The 19,412-nt window shown below is 38.8% G+C and overlaps 1 protein-coding gene and 1 long non-coding RNA gene across 3 annotated transcripts in view; one reads left to right on the top strand and one right to left on the bottom strand.

Moving 5' to 3' along the window:
* The window catches only part of PKHD1L1 (PKHD1 like 1), a 157,581-nt gene extending 143,299 nt beyond the window's left edge, over positions 1-14,282 (top strand). For both annotated transcript variants that reach the window (XM_045453885.1, XM_045453884.1), the window contains exons 73-78: positions 1,288-1,632; positions 4,758-4,909; positions 5,550-5,696; positions 6,279-6,432; positions 10,042-10,308; positions 14,071-14,282. In XM_045453885.1, coding sequence (XP_045309841.1) covers positions 1,288-1,632; positions 4,758-4,909; positions 5,550-5,696; positions 6,279-6,432; positions 10,042-10,308; positions 14,071-14,081 — 1,076 coding nt within the window. In that variant the 3' untranslated portion in view covers positions 14,082-14,282. The remainder of the gene's footprint in view (positions 1-1,287; positions 1,633-4,757; positions 4,910-5,549; positions 5,697-6,278; positions 6,433-10,041; positions 10,309-14,070) is intronic.
* Positions 5,324-19,207, bottom strand: LOC123585582. Its single transcript, XR_006706296.1, has 3 exons — positions 18,726-19,207; positions 17,841-18,633; positions 5,324-5,670 (listed from the first exon to the last, which is right to left on the bottom strand). It is a non-coding gene; the product is annotated as an uncharacterized LOC123585582 (long non-coding RNA).
* Between the last annotated feature and the right edge of the window lie 205 nt (positions 19,208-19,412).

Raw genomic sequence — 19,412 nt, 5'->3', positions numbered from 1 at the left:
TACAAGATTTTTTTCTGATATAGCATTGTTTATAAATGAACATTTTTCCTTTGGCACTTAGAATGCAAAATAATTTCCCTGTATTATGAATCTATACATATTGTTTTAGATTACCCAAAATGTTTCATTATGTATGTCTCTGCTTCCTTCCATTACTGTGAAGACATGAGGAACTTACCTGAGATAAATGGTGTATGCACCTCTAAATGCAGTTTGAGAGAAGTTTCAATTTATAATATAAAAGCATATTCTTCAGATTCATAGAATGTTTAAACCAAATTGCATCTAGAACTTACACTAGTAGCTCTGAAAGAGATACCTAGTGATAATGAAGTGGCTTCTTAATACCAACTGCTATGAATGTCTATTACATTCATAAGAAATATCTTCTTCTTTCTAAAACTTTGTTTTTTTATTAAGCCTCACTATGAATGTGGTAAGAAGCTACATGTCTCATTCTAGTACTGTTATATAATTCCTTTGGGCTCTGTTAGTGGATTTATTAGCTTAGACAGTTTTGACACTCTGCCATAAATATATATATATACACACACACACACACACACACACACACACACACACACATATACATAAACACATATGTATATGTATATATATATATATATATTCACTCATTTTATATATATAAAAATCTCAGTCACTTTTCCAAAAGTCATTTCCGAAGTAGAATTTGTTTTGCATTAAGCAAAGATTTTTCAGGCTGAAATGTAAACCTGTTTCATTGGTATAAAATCCTTCTGAGATACTTTTGTATATACTTCATTTGTATTATATACTTTTGTCCTTAGTAAAAATAGAAGCACTGAGTTGTAAAAGCTCCTTAAGAGTTGATATATAGCACTGCATAAACTAGATAGCTATTAAAGTTAAATTTACATTTTTAAATTACCAAATGCCTTCTGTAAAGCCTTTAAAATTCTGAACATGTAAATAGTGTTCCAGGTACAATATAGGCTCTTGGGTTCATAATTGAATTTTATTTCTCAATTATACTGTATCTATGGCTAATTGTTTTTAAAATAAATTTAATGTATAATGATGATTAACGGTATTGTTTAAAGTGTTGACTTTAACTTTGCATGTCAGTTCTAGAAGTGTTTTTTTAAAGGTGTTACTGTTTTAATATGCATACTTTCCTATGGAAGAATAATGTTGAACTTTTTCAGAATTTCCTAAATTTAACAAATATTAAATACTACTAAATATATGGTTATTATGATAATATAAAGATTTTTACTGTGCTGTTTTGGCTTTTTTCCTTCATAGAGCAATTCCTTCCTAACCTGAATTCCACTGTCCTTGGTGAAAACTACTTTGATAGAACCTACCAGATGCTTTACCTTTTGGTTAAAGGAACTATACCGGTTGAAATCCACACCACCGCGGTCATATTTGTTTCTTTCCAATTGCCTGCTGTTACAGAAGATGACTTCTATAGCTCTCATAACCTGGTTAGAAATCTTGCCTTGTTCCTGAAGATACCAAGTGACAAAATCCGCGTCAGCAAAATAATACAAGGGAAGAGTCTGCGGAGGAAGAGATCCACGGGACTCACAGTTGAATTGGAGATTGGAGATGCTCCTCCTCAGTTCATAAACAATGATACCACAGGTATGAAGAGTAGGTGTTTGAGAGAGAAGAATGTAATACTAGACCCACGATGACCCTACCAGGGCCTGGTAAACCTGCCCTCAGGAAATCCCACCAACCCCGCATCCTGAACCCTGTAAGGGCCTAGAGACCCTTTTCCTACTCTACCCCTGTAATCCCAAACTGTTTTGGAATTATGAAGGAACTATAGCCTCTATTTTGTTATTGTAGCAATTAGTAAATTCAACAAAAGGATTTGAGCTAACACAGAAGATTTGAGAGGTGACATAAGGAAGTGACTTTATAGCTGAGAGATTAAGCATAAAAAGAATCAGTCTATGAAAAGAGAAAGGTAAGAACGTTCAAGTGTAAGGAAATGGGAAACCAAAAGAAGCTCTCCTCTTCATAAGCTGAAAGGACTGTGGATGTTTCCTTAAGGAGAAGAGTAGATCTTTGGAGATGCTGAGCTGTAGTAAAGTCACAGATTTACCCTAGCAAATGCAAAGGTGCGAGAATATGTTCTGTCTTTAATTCCTGTGACTGATCCAATCAGTGTCCCCAGCCGTCACCCTTTTCCCTGTCCCTTACTCTCCATACCCCCATTTTCTAGGTATCAGATGAAAATCAGCTCAGCTGTCACATCAGAGGTATCTTTGCTGCTTTAAATTATGTCCTTAGCGTGACTCAGTTTGGGCATTTGGGTAAATGTTCAGCCCCTCAGATTTTTTCCTTTCTATCTGTTTAATTTGGTATCTGAATACCAAGGGGACTTTCCTGTCTTCAGACCCCCATGTGGCCTCTTGCTTTCATAGTCGCTGCTATAGGGTAGGTGGTCGCAAGCCTCTCTTGAGGTGCAACTGTACTGTCCTGGCCTCTTGGCATGCATCTCCGGCATGTATCCCCAACCATGCCATTGCCTCCAGTAATCAAGCACAAGTCTCAACTAGGCACACTCATCTCCAAAAAGATGAGATGTAGATCCCTGTCAGAGGAAGATTAGCATCGAGCTAATGAAGCTTAAGCTTCCAGGCCTTTCACTTGTACAAGTCATGTGAGGGACTTGAACTTTTAAGACTCTGGGAGAAGCGTCCATTTAATAATGTGGTCCAATCATTGTTATTATAAAAGTTGTAAAAATAAGCACTTTCTTTATTCTTTTTCTTAAAGAGAGCCTCCAAACTATATAAATTTTAGACTCAGAAAATCTGGATCTATCTGATCTCTGTCCAGCATCTTTTTCATACACACCTGGACTCTATCATGTATAAACCTGGGTACTGGGTAAAGTTCTCACCTTCTGTCTCTAAGGGACATCACTCATGGCTCAAGGAAAGCCCTACAACATGGCAAAGAGGAATTTCACAGCAAAATATTGGGAAGTGGCAAGAAAGATGTGCATGTAGTAATACTCCTGGCTCTCCATGGCCTTCACATAGTGTCAGGATATCCAGGAATTCCCAGGTGTCTAGAAAGGGGTCCCTCAAGGGATCCCTACAGAGGGGACCTCTCGATAAACAGATTGGTCAGGGATAAAAACTCTTCAGGTTAAGGACTTTGGTTTCTTAAGGTGGCAGTTAGCAGAAATGGGTGCCTTCATGTGTCAAGCAGCCAGAGAAAATGTGTAAACAGTGCAGGCAGGTCAGACCTGCCACGCTGCACCAAAAACCAGCGAGGACGAGTGGTAATAGTAGTCTGTGGATATGAAGCACCTTTGTACTGCTACCCCTGGGTCACATGAGCCCTCATGCCTGGGAAGCCATCTTGGAGGAGAGTATATGGAGGGAATGAGGGGGAAGAAGGAGTCTGAAAGACTGAGCATTTATTCAGAGGGTCTAAGTCAACCAAAAGAGACCTGTTAAACTGACAGGACTGAAATTCCCTAGGACCACGATTTTGAAAGTGTTCTGTGAGATCAGCTGCCTCCTTCTTCGTGAGCACACTGAGCTTCATGGTTCAGCCTTAATGGAAGAAATGCAGTGCTCCTCGTCCTCAAGGCAGGACTCTGGATCTAGAAGGCACTGGATACCTAAGCACGAGGTGTTGTCAAGATTCAGAGTACACCAAAAATATCCTGCATAGAGTTGTTTTTTAAAAGATCACCCTGGGGCGCCTGGGTGGTGCAGTCGGTTAAGCGTCCGACTTCAGCCAGGTCACGATCTCGCGGTCCGTGAGTTCGAGCCCCGCGTCGGGCACTGGGCTGATGGCTCAGAGCCTGGAGCCTGTTTCCAATTCTGTGTCTCCCTCTCTCTCTGCCCCTCCCCCGTTCATGCTCTGTCTCTCTCTGTCCCAAAAATAAATAAACGTTGAAAAAAAAAAAAAAAAAAGATCACCCTGACTACAGTGTATAGAATGGAGTGGAAGAAGGAGAATGTATACAAGAAGCCAGTTTAAAAGTTGTTTTAGTAACCCCCTTCCCCCAATGATGGCTTTGACTACGATTTTGACAGTGGGGACAGAGAGATTGAGAAATCGGTAACTGATTATACGGTATGGGGGAGAAATGAAGTAGAAGAAGGGATCAAGCCAAAGTAGCAGGCACTGACAAATGAGTATGATGAATAGAGGTGCCCCTTCTTAGGTAAGGAGCACTGTGGGGGCAGCAGGTCTACGAGGACCCGCCAAGCTAGACAAAGACAATAGAAACTACCTGTAGTGTTAAAATTAAACTTGAAAATCAAGGCCCAAAGCAAGTAACAATTTGTGGGTAATGTAGTGTTAATTTCAGAACTTACTAGCAGACATTGTATAGATTCGATGATGCTAATTGTCCTTACATTAGAATTCTATTTTAAAAAAATGCTATGTGGCAATAAACTTGCATGACAGTGCTTCACTTCTTAACAAAGAAGGACATGGGAACGTATTAAATTAAGAAACATATTTCCCACTATGCTGTCATTCATTTTTCTTGTGTCTATTTTATCTAACTTTGGTTTTTCTTTAATTGCAGCTTAAAAACATATTCTCCAGAGTTCTCCATTTTCCTAAGCTCATTCATATGACTTTGTCATGTTGAGCTCATGTGCAAAGAAAAAGCTAAAGCATTCCATAATTTGGATGGAGGAGTGCAAACAAAAACTAAAGTGAAAAACTCTCATAATTCTATATTCTTAGATCACATATGACATATTACTGTTTCCCCATAGGTCAGATGCAGTTATCTGAACTCCAAAAAATTGTTGGTTCTCTTGGACAAGCTGTAATTTCAGGAAAAACCAGTAGTATCCTTGGATTTAATATTTCTTCCATGTCTATAACCAATCCCATCCCCAGCCCAAGTGACTCTGCCTGGATTAAGGTAAGAAAGGGCAACTAGAAAAATATACCTTAGGTATTTAAAACATTGCTGCTTATTTCTTATTTTAACTCTTTATATTTCAATGCAATAATTTAGAGAGCATGTCTTTCTTTTTTTTTTTTTTAATTTTTTTTCAATGTTTATTTATTTTTGGGACAGAGAGAGACAGAGCATGAACGGGGGAGGGGCAGAGAGAGAGGGAGACACAGAATCGGAAACAGGCTCCAGGCTCTGAGCCATCAGCCCAGAGCCTGACGCGGGGCTCGAACTCACGGACCGCGAGATCGTGACCTGGCTGAAGTCAGACGCTTAACCGACTGCGCCACCCAGGCGCCCAAGAGCATGTCTTTCTAATTAACGTTGGCTATTTTTAATGGTATACTAAAATGATAAAGTAGTTGAAAAAGGAGCATATCTTCTAAAAATTATTTATTGGTATAAAATGTGATTTTCTTTGAATATTTATAACAGTGCTTCATGAATTTGATCAGGGGGAAATATTTTAAGAAAATTAATTTCACATATTAAGCATATTTTTACGCTTATTATTACATACTACACTTAGCCTAAGATGAATTTGCTACTGACTGTAATTTATCATGTGAAAACCACTTCATCACTCATGACCGTTAATTTACAGGTGACTGCCCAACCAGTTGAAAGGTTTGCATTTCCTGTTCATCATGTGGCCTTTGTGTCCTCACTCTCAGTGATCACTCAGCCCGTGGCAGCACAGCCAGGACAGCCATTTTCTCAGCAACCTGCAGTAAAGGCAGTAGATTCAGATGTAAGTTATAACCCAGAGCTTTAACTGAGTGAAGGAATTAAGCTATAAATTCTGGAAGGTGAGCCAACTTATGTAATCCTGGTATGCTGGCAACCTGAGGATTTCACTACCCCTTAAAAACTGGACTAAAACCTGTGGATATAATATTTTACTGTTTTAAAAATGTTCCTTTTCAATGAACTTGTTCCACTATATTTGTGAACTCCTTGTACAGGAGAAGCTTCTACAGATTTCAAATTTGTATTGAGGCATTTTAAATAATATAGTTTTGCATATCTTAAAAAAAAAAAAAGCATGGGAACAGGACAATTACAATTCTCTATTACTTTTTTCTTTTTTTTTTTTACATTTTTTTTTTAACGTTTATTTATTTTTGGGACAGAGAGAGACAGAGCATGAATGGGGGAGGGGCAGAGAGAGAGGGAGACACAGAATCGGAAGCAGGCTCCAGGCTCTGAGCCATCAGCCCAGAGCCTGACACGGGGCTCAAACTCACGGACCGCGAGATCGTGACCTGGGCCGAAGTCAGCCACCCAACCGACTGAGCCACCCAGGCGCCCCATGTACTACTTTTTTCTTTAGGGTGATTGTGTATCAGTTGGGATTACTTCACTGACTTTGAAGGCCATACTAAAGGACTCCAATAATAACCACATCACTGGTCTTAGTGGAAATACAACAATTCCATTCAGCAGCTGCTGGGCCAACTATACAGACCTTACTCTTCTTAGAACAGGTGAGTGTACTATTTTGGATCTTCACATATACATCCACAAATAGGGATAATTATAATTGAACAAAGCATTCTATAATACTCTGATCAATAAATTATAGAAATTGGAACACTATACCTGCCTTGTTTCAAAGAACATTTCAGATAACATCTAGCTTACAAAAGTATCCAAAACAAAATAGAAATTAAAATAGGTAATTAAGGAAATTAAACAGATAATCTGAGGCTGTGCATCAAAATTATATCATGATTCATATTTTTATCCATTTGTTGATTTTTCTAAATTTTCACTAAATATGCATTACATTTATAATAAAAACAAGCAATACATAGATTTTCAAATTGAAGAAAAGGGAGGATAAGATAGGCTAATATAACTTTAATGCCCCATGTAGGGGTTCAGAGTTGGACTGAAAAGTGGGTTCTAAGCTTTCTGAAAGCCATTACAAAGGAGAAAACATAAGCATTATGATTCCACAGTGCCCATCAGGAAAAACCAGTAAACAAACCAGTTGTTGTGGAGAATTATAACTTGTTCTGAGATCAGAACAAGTGTGTCCTATGAGTTTTCATAAAGTATACCAAATGAATCTGTATGAAGTGATATCTTCAATATTACAATAAATAGTTACAACTTCCACTGTGATGTTTCTTATATTATCGTTATACGGGTTGATGGCATAGCTCCAATTGGTAAAAGCCTTCCTAGTGAGGCCAAAACAGATTGTAGAGTATCTACTGGTGGTAGATTGTAGAGTATCTAAAAGAGAGAAATAGATAAATTACTTATACTTGAGACAGGCTTCTGTTAATCTGTTCACCATTAATCTGGGCCCATTTAAGAACTTTATAGGCCCTAACTTCTGAAAAGTTATATTGGTACTCCCCACTTCTTACCACTGTTCTCTCACACATATATACATACTAAAGGTGAGAATAAAGGTAAAAAGTGAAGAGTAAAATAAGTAAAAGAAATTCCAATAATAGTCTGATTCTTTTCATATCAACTAAATATCAAAGACAAAAATCATTCCCCCTAATATCTTTTTTCTTATTTTTTACTTCTTCTTGCTTTGATGGTACCCTAAACCAGACAAGCTTGGTCTGCCTACTAGGCAGCAGTATCTCAACCCAGTGTTCGATGGGACTCAAATGAAAATGAGTTGTGATCCTAGACAGGTACCTAGAGTGCCCTATACACTTGCTGGTTAAGGGCAGGGCCTAAGTCTTTCTGAGTCAGTGTAAATGGTAGTAGAACTGGGATCCTCTTCTGGGAAGTGAGGCACTTAACAAGAACCCAGGTGAAGAGAAGGTTGCCCACTGCCTCATGAAGGTGGACCCAAATGGTACCCAGTGGCAAAAACCCAACCTGGATGCTATGTTCTTCAAAGTGCCACTTCCAAATAGCAATGTTCCAAAATAACCAGTATCACTGGAATGCTGAAACAATAATATAAGTTTTGGTGTTTTATTGTGATAACAAAATATCATTCCCCTTTTATACACTAAATTTTCCTTCCTAGTTCAAAGCTTCCCTCGAAGTATTTATCTGACTGCTATGGAGAACAGCCATTGCTTCTAATCTCTTTCTTGCTTGCTTACCTGCTGTCCTACTTTCTTACTTTCATCAAGTGTACAGTCTCAGTTCTCTGGTTGTATATAGTAAGGAACACCAACGACAGTCATCTCTTCATTATCTTTAGATCAGTTATCTAGTTGGTAGATTAACCACTATAAAAATTGTAATAACAACAAAGCACATGAGAAAAAAATAACAAAGCATCGTTTTTGTAACTCTTTCTGGTAGGCAACCCCCATAGTTACTGGAAGTGGGAAATCCCCTTGCAGATCAGCCGAGAGCCTGACAGTGTGGCCCCACACCCTCTTCTACTTTTAGCTCAATAAGAAGCAAAGCAGGGGCCAAGATAGAGAGGAGGTATGGGTTGTGGTTTCTCACACAGAAAATGGGGATGTGAGAATTAAGTGAGAAAAGGGTGGAAGAAGAATAAAGTAAACAGCTGAATCTGCATCTTTGAGCAATCTGGATAAAAAATAGTATTCCTGGTGGATAACAACATTTGGGACATGTTTACCTGGCAACCTATATGATATAAAGTGCTTGTTTCTGTTCTTATTGCTACATAACACACCAGCCCCAAATCTAATGGCTCAAACAACAACCATTTCACTTGCTCACAACAGTGTGGGCCAGGAATTTGGACAGAGATGGTTTATATCTGCTCAGTGATGTCTGGAGCTTTAGCTGGGATAGCTTGACTGAAATCATATCCCTAAGGTTTTGATTCTGGATTTTAGCTAGGTTCTTCAGTTCTCCTGCAGGGAGTGGCCTCTCCACAAGGCTCTCTTGGGCTTCCTCACAGTATATATAAAACATACTGAAAATACAATACATTTTAAGAAAAAAATACGCCTGCCACGAAACTTCAGTTTTTTTCAAACTGAAAAAAGGAAAGACTTAAATACGCCATTGTCATGGATTGTAATGGTGGCAGAAAATTCTATAGAACAAGGACAGTCAGTCTTGAAAGTTACAGAATGCACTGGCATTGTTTGTGAAAGCACAATGAGGTCAAGATCTAACTATACTCTGAAAGAAAGGAAAGGGAAGGGAAGGGAAGGGAAGGGAAGGGAAGGGAAGGGAAGGGAAAGGAAGGGAAGGAGAGGAAAGGAGATGGAAGGGAAGGGAAGGGAAGAAAGAAGGAAGGGGAGGGAGGGATGAAGGGACAGAGAGGAAAAGAAAGAAAACAAATGATTTTTTAAAAAAAAGATAATAGAAGGAGAGGAATGAAAACTTCAGGGTTGGACAAGAATTGCAAACTCGGTGTGGTAGCCATTATTAATGACAGCAGGAGTTGTAGAAGCAATTATGTCAAGGAAAAATATATTGGTTATCTCATGTTCAAAACCGGGGAGATTTAACATATGGATTAAAAAATATTTGGATAAGCTTTTTATGTTCCACATTCTAAAAATATCTAAAAAGTTTCCTTAAGCTTGTCTGCATAGAAGTAAGAAGAAAGGGTCACAATCGTGCAACACAAAAATAGCATCTGACTTAAAGGAAGTGTGAAAAACAGTAAAATTGTTGAATCAAAATGGAGGGCATATGGTTTTTGTTGTACTATTCTTCCAACTCTTCTGTGATTGAAACTTTTCAAAATAAAAGGTTTAGTATTTCGGTATCCACCCCCATCTCCCTCAGCTGAGGCTGAGGCTTCTCTACTCCAGGTCAAGTATCCAGGGATGGAACAGAGGCTCAGTATTTTTACTTCCTTTCCCTACTGTCCCTCATTTTAAGCAGCCTCTCTCTAGTCCTGAGCACTAGGAAGATATCCCTAAGAAGCAAGTACTGATGCTACAGAAAGAAAATCTAGCCAGATTTCCCCTGCCCACAGTTGATGGGCAGTTGGAACTCTAACTCTGAGACCTCCTCTATGCGTGTTTATACTTCAATGAATCTATTTGGCTCAATTTCCAAAAATACTTCATTAGGAATTATACAGTACTTTTAAGTCAATGAAAACCCAACTGGGTCTGTGTGAAAACAAATTATAAAAGGAAGTCAAATTCTATAATGATGTTTCTTCCTAGGAAAAAATTATAAGATTGAATTTATACTGGATGATATTGCCCGGGTGGAATCTGGGACTCTGAGCCTACCAGCACAGTCTGTCGCTAGTGGTGGTGGCACCAATGGTGGCAGCAGCAGCAGTGGCAGCAGTGACAGCAGCAGCGGCAAAGCATCGACTGTGGGCACAGCTGCGCAGACAGTGATTGTAGTAATTAGCTGTCTGATGGGAAGAGTGTTGCTCTTGGAAACATTTATGGCCACAGTTTTGATGTTGAACATAAATCTAGGTAAGCATAGTTCATTTCTTATGTAATGTATGTATATGTCTCCACATACTGAGGTTCCAGTAAATGTTTACTAAACAGAGATCAAGGGCACAACCATTGTGCATGGCACCACTGGGAACACAGAGACATGGTCTTGGCCATTGAGAAAGTAATAGCTTCAGTGGTGGAGATAAAGACAACCTTACAGGAAATGTTATTCACATTACATGACGGCATATGGGAATGTGGGGAATGAGAAGATGATGGTGGGCTCTCTTTCAGTTACAAAGGGCAGAAGCTCAGCTTGAATTGGTTTAGGCAGTAAAATGAACTCACTTAACTGAGAAGTCCAGTTGTGATTTCTGCTATAACTAGACCTAAGCACTCACATGATGTCATCCACAAATTATGTCTCTCCATCTCGGGCTCCATGCTCCTTGATGGTAGTAGATTCACTCTCAGGCAGACTGACCACCCCCAAACCTCATGGCAGGGGTACCACCTGTGTCTTCATGTACGTTCTACCAGCCCGGCAGCTAATGCAGAAAGAGCAAACCTCTTTCTCAACACTTTCAGCAAAATCCCAAAGCAGTATCATTGACCTAGTTTGGGTCACACATCCATTCTTGAACCAATCACTAGGGCCACCGGGTGCTGTGTACCCCATCCCAGCTAATGCCAAGGTCATTTTTCTCATCTCTCAGGCTGATACTTCTTAGGCTTCTTTCCTTCAAGCTCCATGTCCCTTCAAGTTGCCCTATGTCCATCCATAATGTTACAGATCTGTTCCTCCTTTAAAGTCTTGGGGCTCCACTTACAACTTCTTCTTTTTTATTACTTCTTTCTTGACCTTTTATAATAGCCTCCTGAATTCCCTGCTTCCGAACTCCTCACTTTCAGCCTATCCTCCATATAGCTGTCAGATTTATGACATGTAGTGATGTCATGTAGTGATTTGTCATGTCAGATCCTCAAAGATTCCTCATTACATGCAAATTGTAATCAACACCAAAGGTCCTGAAGTCAGTTTTGAAGATTTCCTCCTGTGACAAATCATTCCTAGAAAAGATTCTTGCCATCCTACGTATTCCCTCCCTTTGGGCTTTCTCTGCTCATGGCATCCTGCCAGGCCTTGCTGCAGATCCAGCTCCTCCACCAGGTTTCCCTTCTTTCTTCCCACTCGCTAATACATGTAATTCTCTTCTCCCTTGTTCTCCAGTTATGCTTTGTTTCTACCATTATTATAGCCTTTCCTGTGGTATACTTGTATTAAACTTACAAAAATTCAAATCTACCTTCCTTCACTAAATAAACTGTGAGTACTCAGAAGATAAGACCACATACGGTATTTATCATAGGTGCTAAAAATATGGTTTAGTTGATTTTAAATATTAAAAGGGGGACAAGTCCTGCCTGCCAACATAGGAGGAAATGTTGAGTTGGGGTAATATAGGCAAACAGTAAAAAGCTTAGATTGGCAGGTATTAATCAGTTTGCAGTTGATCTAATAGGGGAATGATGAAGAGTTTCTGACAGATTAATGAGATGAAAGTATCACATAAAGAATACTGATAAGATTTAAGAAGATGAAAACGGTTCTAGAGATTGGTTGCACAGCAGTGTGAACATACCTAACGCTACTTGTCCACTTTAAAAATGGTTAAAATTTGCGGTTCCTGGGTGGCTCAGTTGGTTAAATGCCCGACTTCGGCTCAGGTCATGGCCTCACGGTTTGTGAGTTTGAGCCCCATGTTGGGCTCTGTGCTGACAGCTCAGAGCCTGGAGTCTGCTTTAGATTCTGTGTCTCCCTCTCTTTCTCTGCCCCTCCCTCACTCACTCTCTCTCAAAAATAAATAAACATTTAAAAAAATTTTAAATAAATAAAAATGGTTAAAATTTTATGTTATATGGATTTCACCCTGATTAAAAATAAAATTTAAAAAATCAGGATTGATCTATACAGAACCAATACAGATCTCCAAATATCAAAAGATGATAAATATTCTAAGTTTTAAGATACCTAATTAGATTCTTATATTTGAGTAATAATCAAAATCCAAAGAAAGATTTAAGAAGAATTTGAGATGGGGTAATAATTTAAAAGGATACTGAAGAATTTCAAGCAATAAAAGCCAAGACCAGAATTTAAATTTAAACATAGATAAGGTCAGGATGAAGGGACACATTGAGGCTGGTTCTGGGAGTAGCAGAACAAACTGGAGGCTGGGGTTTCAAGAATAATGATCAAACAGGAATTATCTGTTCTTTCCTCTTAATGGCAGAAATTAATTAGGAGACAGCTGTTAAGGGAGAAGTGTGGTTTGAAGAGACTCAGTCCTGGCCTCTTATAGCTGAATAAGGGTGGGTTTAGAACTAAGGGACAAGAGGGAAATGATCAGCACACAAGTTATTGTATTTTTATGCCAGAATTCTAAAAGAAGCAAAACCAGTTGTCCATTTTACAATAGCATGACAGGTGCTGCTTGAATTTGTTTCTTCTCAGAAGCATTAAACTATAAGGTATAAGTACTGCTTAGTATATCTTTGTGCATTTTGTATTTACTCACTAAATGCATTGTTTTCTAATTATCCTCACTGACTTTCAGCCTGCTTGTTCCCAAAGACTTTGGGATTATATAAAATTCAGAAAATTCTATTTTCAAGTCATTAGTAAATAATATTGTTCCTGGCATTTTCTCCTGCCCCCTCTTCTCCTCCTCCTCCCCCTTCCTCCTCCTTCCCCTCCCCCGTCCTCTCCCTCCTCCTCCCCCTCCTCCCCCTCCCCTTCCTTCTTCCTCTTTTGAATGTTTATTTATTTTGAAAGCAAGACAACATGAGCAGAGGAGGGACAGAAAGACACAGAATCCAAAGCAGGCTCCCGGCTCTGAGCTGTCAGCACAGAGCCCAATGCAGGGCTCAAACCCATGAACCTCAAGGTCATGACCTGAGCCGAAGTCAGTCGCTTAACTGACTGAGCCACCCAAGCGCCCCTATTCTTGGCATTTTCTTTAGGACTTTTTTTCTCCATATAGAAAAATTAATCAACATCTTCTCCCTTCCTACTAAATAATCGCTCAGTAATCTATCCTTCAATTAAAACATAAAATGATTTAAACACCACTGTCCTAGTCTTGGGGTACTATAACAAAATACCACAGACTAAGTGGCTTTCTCATGGTTCTGGAGGCTGGAAGTCTGAGATCACGGTGCCAGCATGGTGAGGTGAGGGCCCACTGCTAGGTCACTGATGGCGCCCTCACAGGATAGAAGGGCCTCAGGAGCTCTGGGGGTCTCTTTTATAAGAACACTAATCCCATCATGATGGTTCCACTCTCAGGACTTAAACACCTCCCAAAGGCCCCACATGCAAATACTATCTCATTGGGTGTTAGGTTTTCAATGTAGGAATTTGGGGGTGGGGTGCATTCACACCATACCAACTATTAATGAAATGAAATGCTGGGATTTTTATAACTTTGCATTCTGAATTAACACTTCTATTTGTAAGAAAGTCATGAAGTTCCACTAAATAAAATGACATCTTGAATGTGAAAAATACAAAATTTAAGCACCATTATTGTCTCTCCCCAGTTCCACAAAAAGAGTGCATTATTGATTCTAACAATACATGGTCAACTTTGAAATACTAATTTTTTAGTACTGCTTTTGCCCTATTAACCATACCATGAAATATTAGAAATGTTAAATGAATGAAACATATTTTAAACCACACTAGATGTTACTGCTACTTAAAACAATATTTGTATTGTTTTCACGTTTCAGGATGCAACTAAAAGTGTGCTGTTCCGAAGAACAGGCTGAAAACAAAAACACAAGAGCTGCTTTTTACAAGCTATTTTATTGCGCAACAAGAAAAAGCCTATAGCAGTTTCAAGAAAATAAGCGAAAAATATTTTTATAATATATAAAATGTACTAATTAGCTGTCATGACAAAAATCAAATTTCTTCAAAATATAAGTCTTTTGATTCCTTATATTCATATGTTCTTATTTCATTTAAAAAAAAAAAACTTTAAGAAATCTTTGATTTGGAAGCAGATATGCCACTTCCAAGTTGCTATACCTACAAATCATAGAGTCCTTTATGGGTGCAAGAGCTTGTCTAGTTTTGACTTACCCACTTTTAGATCAGATTGGAAGCATTTTGAATTTGTGTATGTACTGGGGGATCTGACTTCCTTTATCCATTCATGACGCTCTGATTTCCAATGATCTAAACCATTCTAATTTCTTAGGATTTTGGAGAAATGATATTTGTTTTATACCTTTTTCAGACAAAGTTGCTGATTTTCAGATCTATAGTAATCCTAGAAATTCTAGATTGCCCTGGATTTCTGGGCCTGCCAAACCCTGGCTACCATTCTAAGAGTTTTTGTTGTTGTCTCTGGAGCAAATTTTTGGAAAAAGCCCAAATTATCTCTGCTTACGTTCTTCCCACTCAAAAATGCCTCAGCTATGAGTGTAGCTTCCTACAGCCCCATGCTATAGCACAAGAAATACGTATTTTTAAGAGAATAAAATAAGGGAATGCAAAAAAATTCATAATTAATGTAGATAAGTTAACCAAAAGCTCTCATACTATGAAAATTGTACTTTTTACTCAGAAAATTCTGAAGGAAATGCTTAATTTTGAGGAAGAACTATCAATAAAGGCATTATAGCTATGTCCAGAGCAAGAAAAGCTGATACTCAGAAAAGTTACCTTCCAGCAAGTAACAACACTAAGGAAGCATTGGGAACAGCTGCGAACATTCAACAAATTTCAGACCTTTCTCTTCTGCCTGCCATTTCCTAGTATATTCACCCCACATCATTGTTAATCTTGGTTAAGAAAAATAGTAAACATTTACCAGGTAGCAAATCCAAATATCTTTGTATAAATCTGGCATTTTGTTCAGTCAAACTGAACAAATCTATTTAATCAAATCTATCTATCTAGTCAAATCTATTTAGCATTTACTAGATACGAGACATTCTAGTGAGAAGACTACAGGGAATAAGATGCTGTCTCTACTTTCTACCAGCTCACAAAGTAGTTGGGGAAATAGTCCTGGAAAAAGGTAACACTGATGCAATACAGTATGTGAGGACCACAGCTCAAGGGTGATGCCTGAGATGAGTGTTGAGGAATAAAGCATGAGATGAACCAAGGAAGGAAGAGAGTCCTGGCAGAGGTGTGGTGGCAAGAACGAAGGCTGGAACACCAGTAGATGGTGAGTTCCTTGAAGGCAGGGCACTCCTTATGCAGCATGTCTTCCTGCCATGTAACAAAACATCCAGCACTAGTAGATCCTGATTCGCTGTTTAGTGGACAAAGCATGGAATGTGGGGAAATCAGCAAGCGGTCTGATGTTACTGGAACACCAATCTGACATAAGGAACGGCACCAAGCAAGGCTGGAAGGAGAGACAACAGTCTTCTGTGCCATGCCATCAGAAGAGCTTGGATTTATTTTGTAGGTCCTAGGGATGCAGTTTTAACTAGGTATTAAAATAGAAGTTTTGGCTAGGACACATTTTAAAGGGGGGGGGGGGGTGTACCAAACAAAGATGTACAACCTTTTTAAGTAGGTAGATTGGAGGATTTTTGGAGAGCAGTTTTTTGGAAATAGCTATGCTGAGAGACCCTTTGCAAAGGGGAAGGATTGGATGTACTAGCTCGCAATGCCAAAGCAAGAGACAAGGATTTTAATTAGGCTTATGGAAGCTCAGAGGTTTGAGGCACACAATGGATTGGTGTCGGACTCATTGCTGTTAAGAATCCTAGACAAAAAGGTTTTAAATAGCCTTCATTCATAAGCTGGCCACCTTTTAAAAAAAATGTTTCTTTGAACAATGCTGTCTTAGAAATTCATTTTTAATTTTTTAGAAATACTTTTTAATGTTAGAAGTGGCTATTTACTAGTATATTAGGATTGTTCTATCCACGATGTGAAAAATTCATAAAATAAATATAATGCTTCCACTTTGCTCAATGTAAGGAACAGGATAAGTTAATACGAAAGAAAAAAAAAAAAAGAATGTCTTCCTATATTTCTGATAAGTAAAACATTTATGTCTTGTACTACTGTTTCTACTCTTTTCTAAGCTCTATCACTTTTGATCATTGCAGTGACTCCCAGATGGTGCATCTACTACTACTACCACTGCGGTGCCTGAGTGGCTCAGTCGGTTGTGCGTCCGACTTTGGCTCAGGACATAATCTCATGTGGTCAAAGCCCCTCATGGGGCTCTATAATGACAGCTCAGAGCCTGGAGCCTGCTTCAGATTCTGTGTCTCCCTCTCTCTCTGCCCCTCCCCCACTCAGGCTCCATCTCTCTATCTCAATAAACATTAAAAAAATTAGAATACTACCACTAACAGTAACAATAAATAAAGATTCACCACATGCTTACTATGTGTCAGACATATGCTGAGTGTTCTATGTGGACTCTTTCCTTACAATAACCCTGTGAAGTCATTGTCCCCTTTTCCAGATGAGGACACTGTTGAAACCTAAAAAGATTTAATAAATGCCCCAGTTCACAGAGCTTCCAATGGTAAAGCTAAGATTCAATCTACCTCCAGAACCAAGTGGCAACATTTCACTGCTTCTCACTTTTCTTCAAGCACTGGAAAGTGTTTCATTCTGAAGTTTTTCATAAAACGTATTTATGTCTAAGACACAAATTCTAGGTTTATACTTTATGACCTCTATGGCCTCAGGCACGTTCTTAGTTTTTCTCATTATCGGTTTCTTCACACGTAAAATGTGGAAAATATCTACCTTGCAGTGTGGTATTTGAGGACTGATGATAGCATGTATATGAAATTCACTAACAGTGCCTAACAGGTGGTAGGTGGTAAATGGTAGCCACTCTTGCTATTTTTAGTACCATAATGTTGCCTATATCATGTCAATCCCTGGCCCAATAAATCATTAGGCTTCTTATTACACCAGAACAAGGTCTAGCATGTAATAAACACTGTGAGTGTTAATTAAATAGACTCTTAGGCTGGGCACAGGCCACCTAGAGTAAAGACTAGTTCCCCATCTCCCTTGCCATTAGGAATGACCAACTTTTGTGTAGTAAGTTATAAAACTGGAAATAATCTTGTGGAATATTGTAGGAACTTAAAAGCTGGCTGTTAGGCATCGCTTTGCCTTTTCTTCATCCTTTTCTGCCGTGTGGAACAAGATGTGTCCTTGGGCCAGGGAGACAAAGGCCAGCCCCTGAGTGCTCAGTTGCAAGGAGCTTGAGTCCCCGACAATGTGGTGCCCTATACCAGCCCTTGCTCTTGCAGGGTTTCCTTGTTACTTGGCAGAAATACTAAACCTAAATGATGTATCTCCTGGTTTCAGAAGATTCTTGAAAGAAACAAGAGAACAGGAATTAATCCTTCCCATCCAGGGATGTGGGCAGGGATAATACCAGGGCAGAGAATAATTTAAAATATCACGTATATCTTTGAAGTTTTTGCCTGTATCCTCCAAAACAGAAGTGCTTAAACCTTGATCTGAATCCATTGCATATTTGGTTTAGGAAGCCTACCTGAAACAGGTGAACCATCACACTTTTCTTCCATGTTCATCAGTGGGCATTTTCAGCTTCCTCAGGCCAGTACCAGCTGCCAAGAAGTGTTCAACTTCCAATGAAGGAAACACTCACCTCTCCAGAGAGTAGCTACAAACACATTTGTAAGACCAAAAGGAAAGGTACCTGCTGTAGGGGTTACAATAGATATTTGAAAATCTTGTGGGCAATCTGACCAGCTGTAACAAGCCTCTAGCTGTCTTACTTACAGGTCCTAATAGACTACTCTAATTATGATGATCAGATTATTCTAAAATTAGATAACTCCCTATGAAAAAACTGTTCTTTCAGGCATTCTGTTTACCCATGACAAGCTGATTTTATTAGAGAAGTTCCTCCAGGTTAAGTGTTCTTTATGCTTTTCACTTCTCTAACATGCTTAGCACACGCTGTGCCGATGGTCAGTGTTGAATAAACTGTTTCATTAAACAAATGAGTAGGCTGCACAATGAAACTTTTCCTCTACAAGATTTTTGAGATAAGTCCTTCCAAAATATTATAGAAATTGAACTTTATCTTCACTTACTGCCTTAACATTTCAAATAACAGTGTATAAAAATCACATCCAGTTAGACAACACAAGTTGTGGTTGCTATGGTAATGGGCTCAGAGCCTATGAGCAGAAAAAAATAATTCCTTTTGAGCAAGATATTTATTTGTGTGTCCAGTTACGTGGCAAGAGTATTTTCCTTTGGCTTTTCTTTACAGTAGTTTATTCAGGCAGATGACCTTTTATGCATATAAGTTCTCCCTAGGAAGAGAGAAAATAAATATATTAAGTTTTTATATTGAAACAGTATATACAGAGAAATGTTTTTAACAAGAATTGATGGTATGTCTCACATTTTGAAGGGCCAGACATGGTCACAGGGGGATCCAGGAGCAGCAATTTGAAATGAAGAGATTAAAAAGCAACAATCAAGACACATGTCCTTCCAAGTGAATTTGAATTGATGGACAACAGCAAATCTCTATTTTGAACAGGACCTTTATTGTGAAGAAGCTTTAAAAATATTTATATTAATCATACAGCAAAGTACCAAGCTAATTTAGAGGAAAGAAAAAAATAAAATACAAAAGACTAGTTAGAGATGATTATGAGAATTCTGGTGTGCTAAAATGATAGATACTGAGAAGAAAGAATGGACAAAACTTGGTAACAGATACTATTAGAAGCACAATATCCCAGAAGTAGTGAGAAAAAGCATGGAGAAGGTAGGGTTGTAGGTGCTTTCCTTGTAACAGCTGTTTTCACGTTCTGTCTTTATTTTTTTTTTAAGTTTTCATTTATTTATTTTGAGAGAGAGAAAGAACGAGAACGAGTCGGGGAGGGGCAGAGAGACAGAGGGAGAGAGAGAGAATCCCAACAGGCCCTGTACTGTCAGCCCAGAGCCTATTGTGGGGCTCAAACACATGAACTGTGAGATCATGACCTGAGCTGAAATCAAGAGTCAGATGCTTAACCAACTGAGCCACCCAGGCACCCCTCCCCTTCTGTTTTTAAAATCAAAAGGGCAAAGGAGTTGAGGA

Source organism: Leopardus geoffroyi, chromosome C3 (assembly GCF_018350155.1).
Source record: "Leopardus geoffroyi isolate Oge1 chromosome C3, O.geoffroyi_Oge1_pat1.0, whole genome shotgun sequence".
In the NCBI taxonomy this organism is placed as follows: Eukaryota; Metazoa; Chordata; class Mammalia; order Carnivora; family Felidae; genus Leopardus; species Leopardus geoffroyi.
Note: the sequence above shows the minus strand (reverse complement) of the source record. Positions and strands in the feature narration are given on the sequence as shown.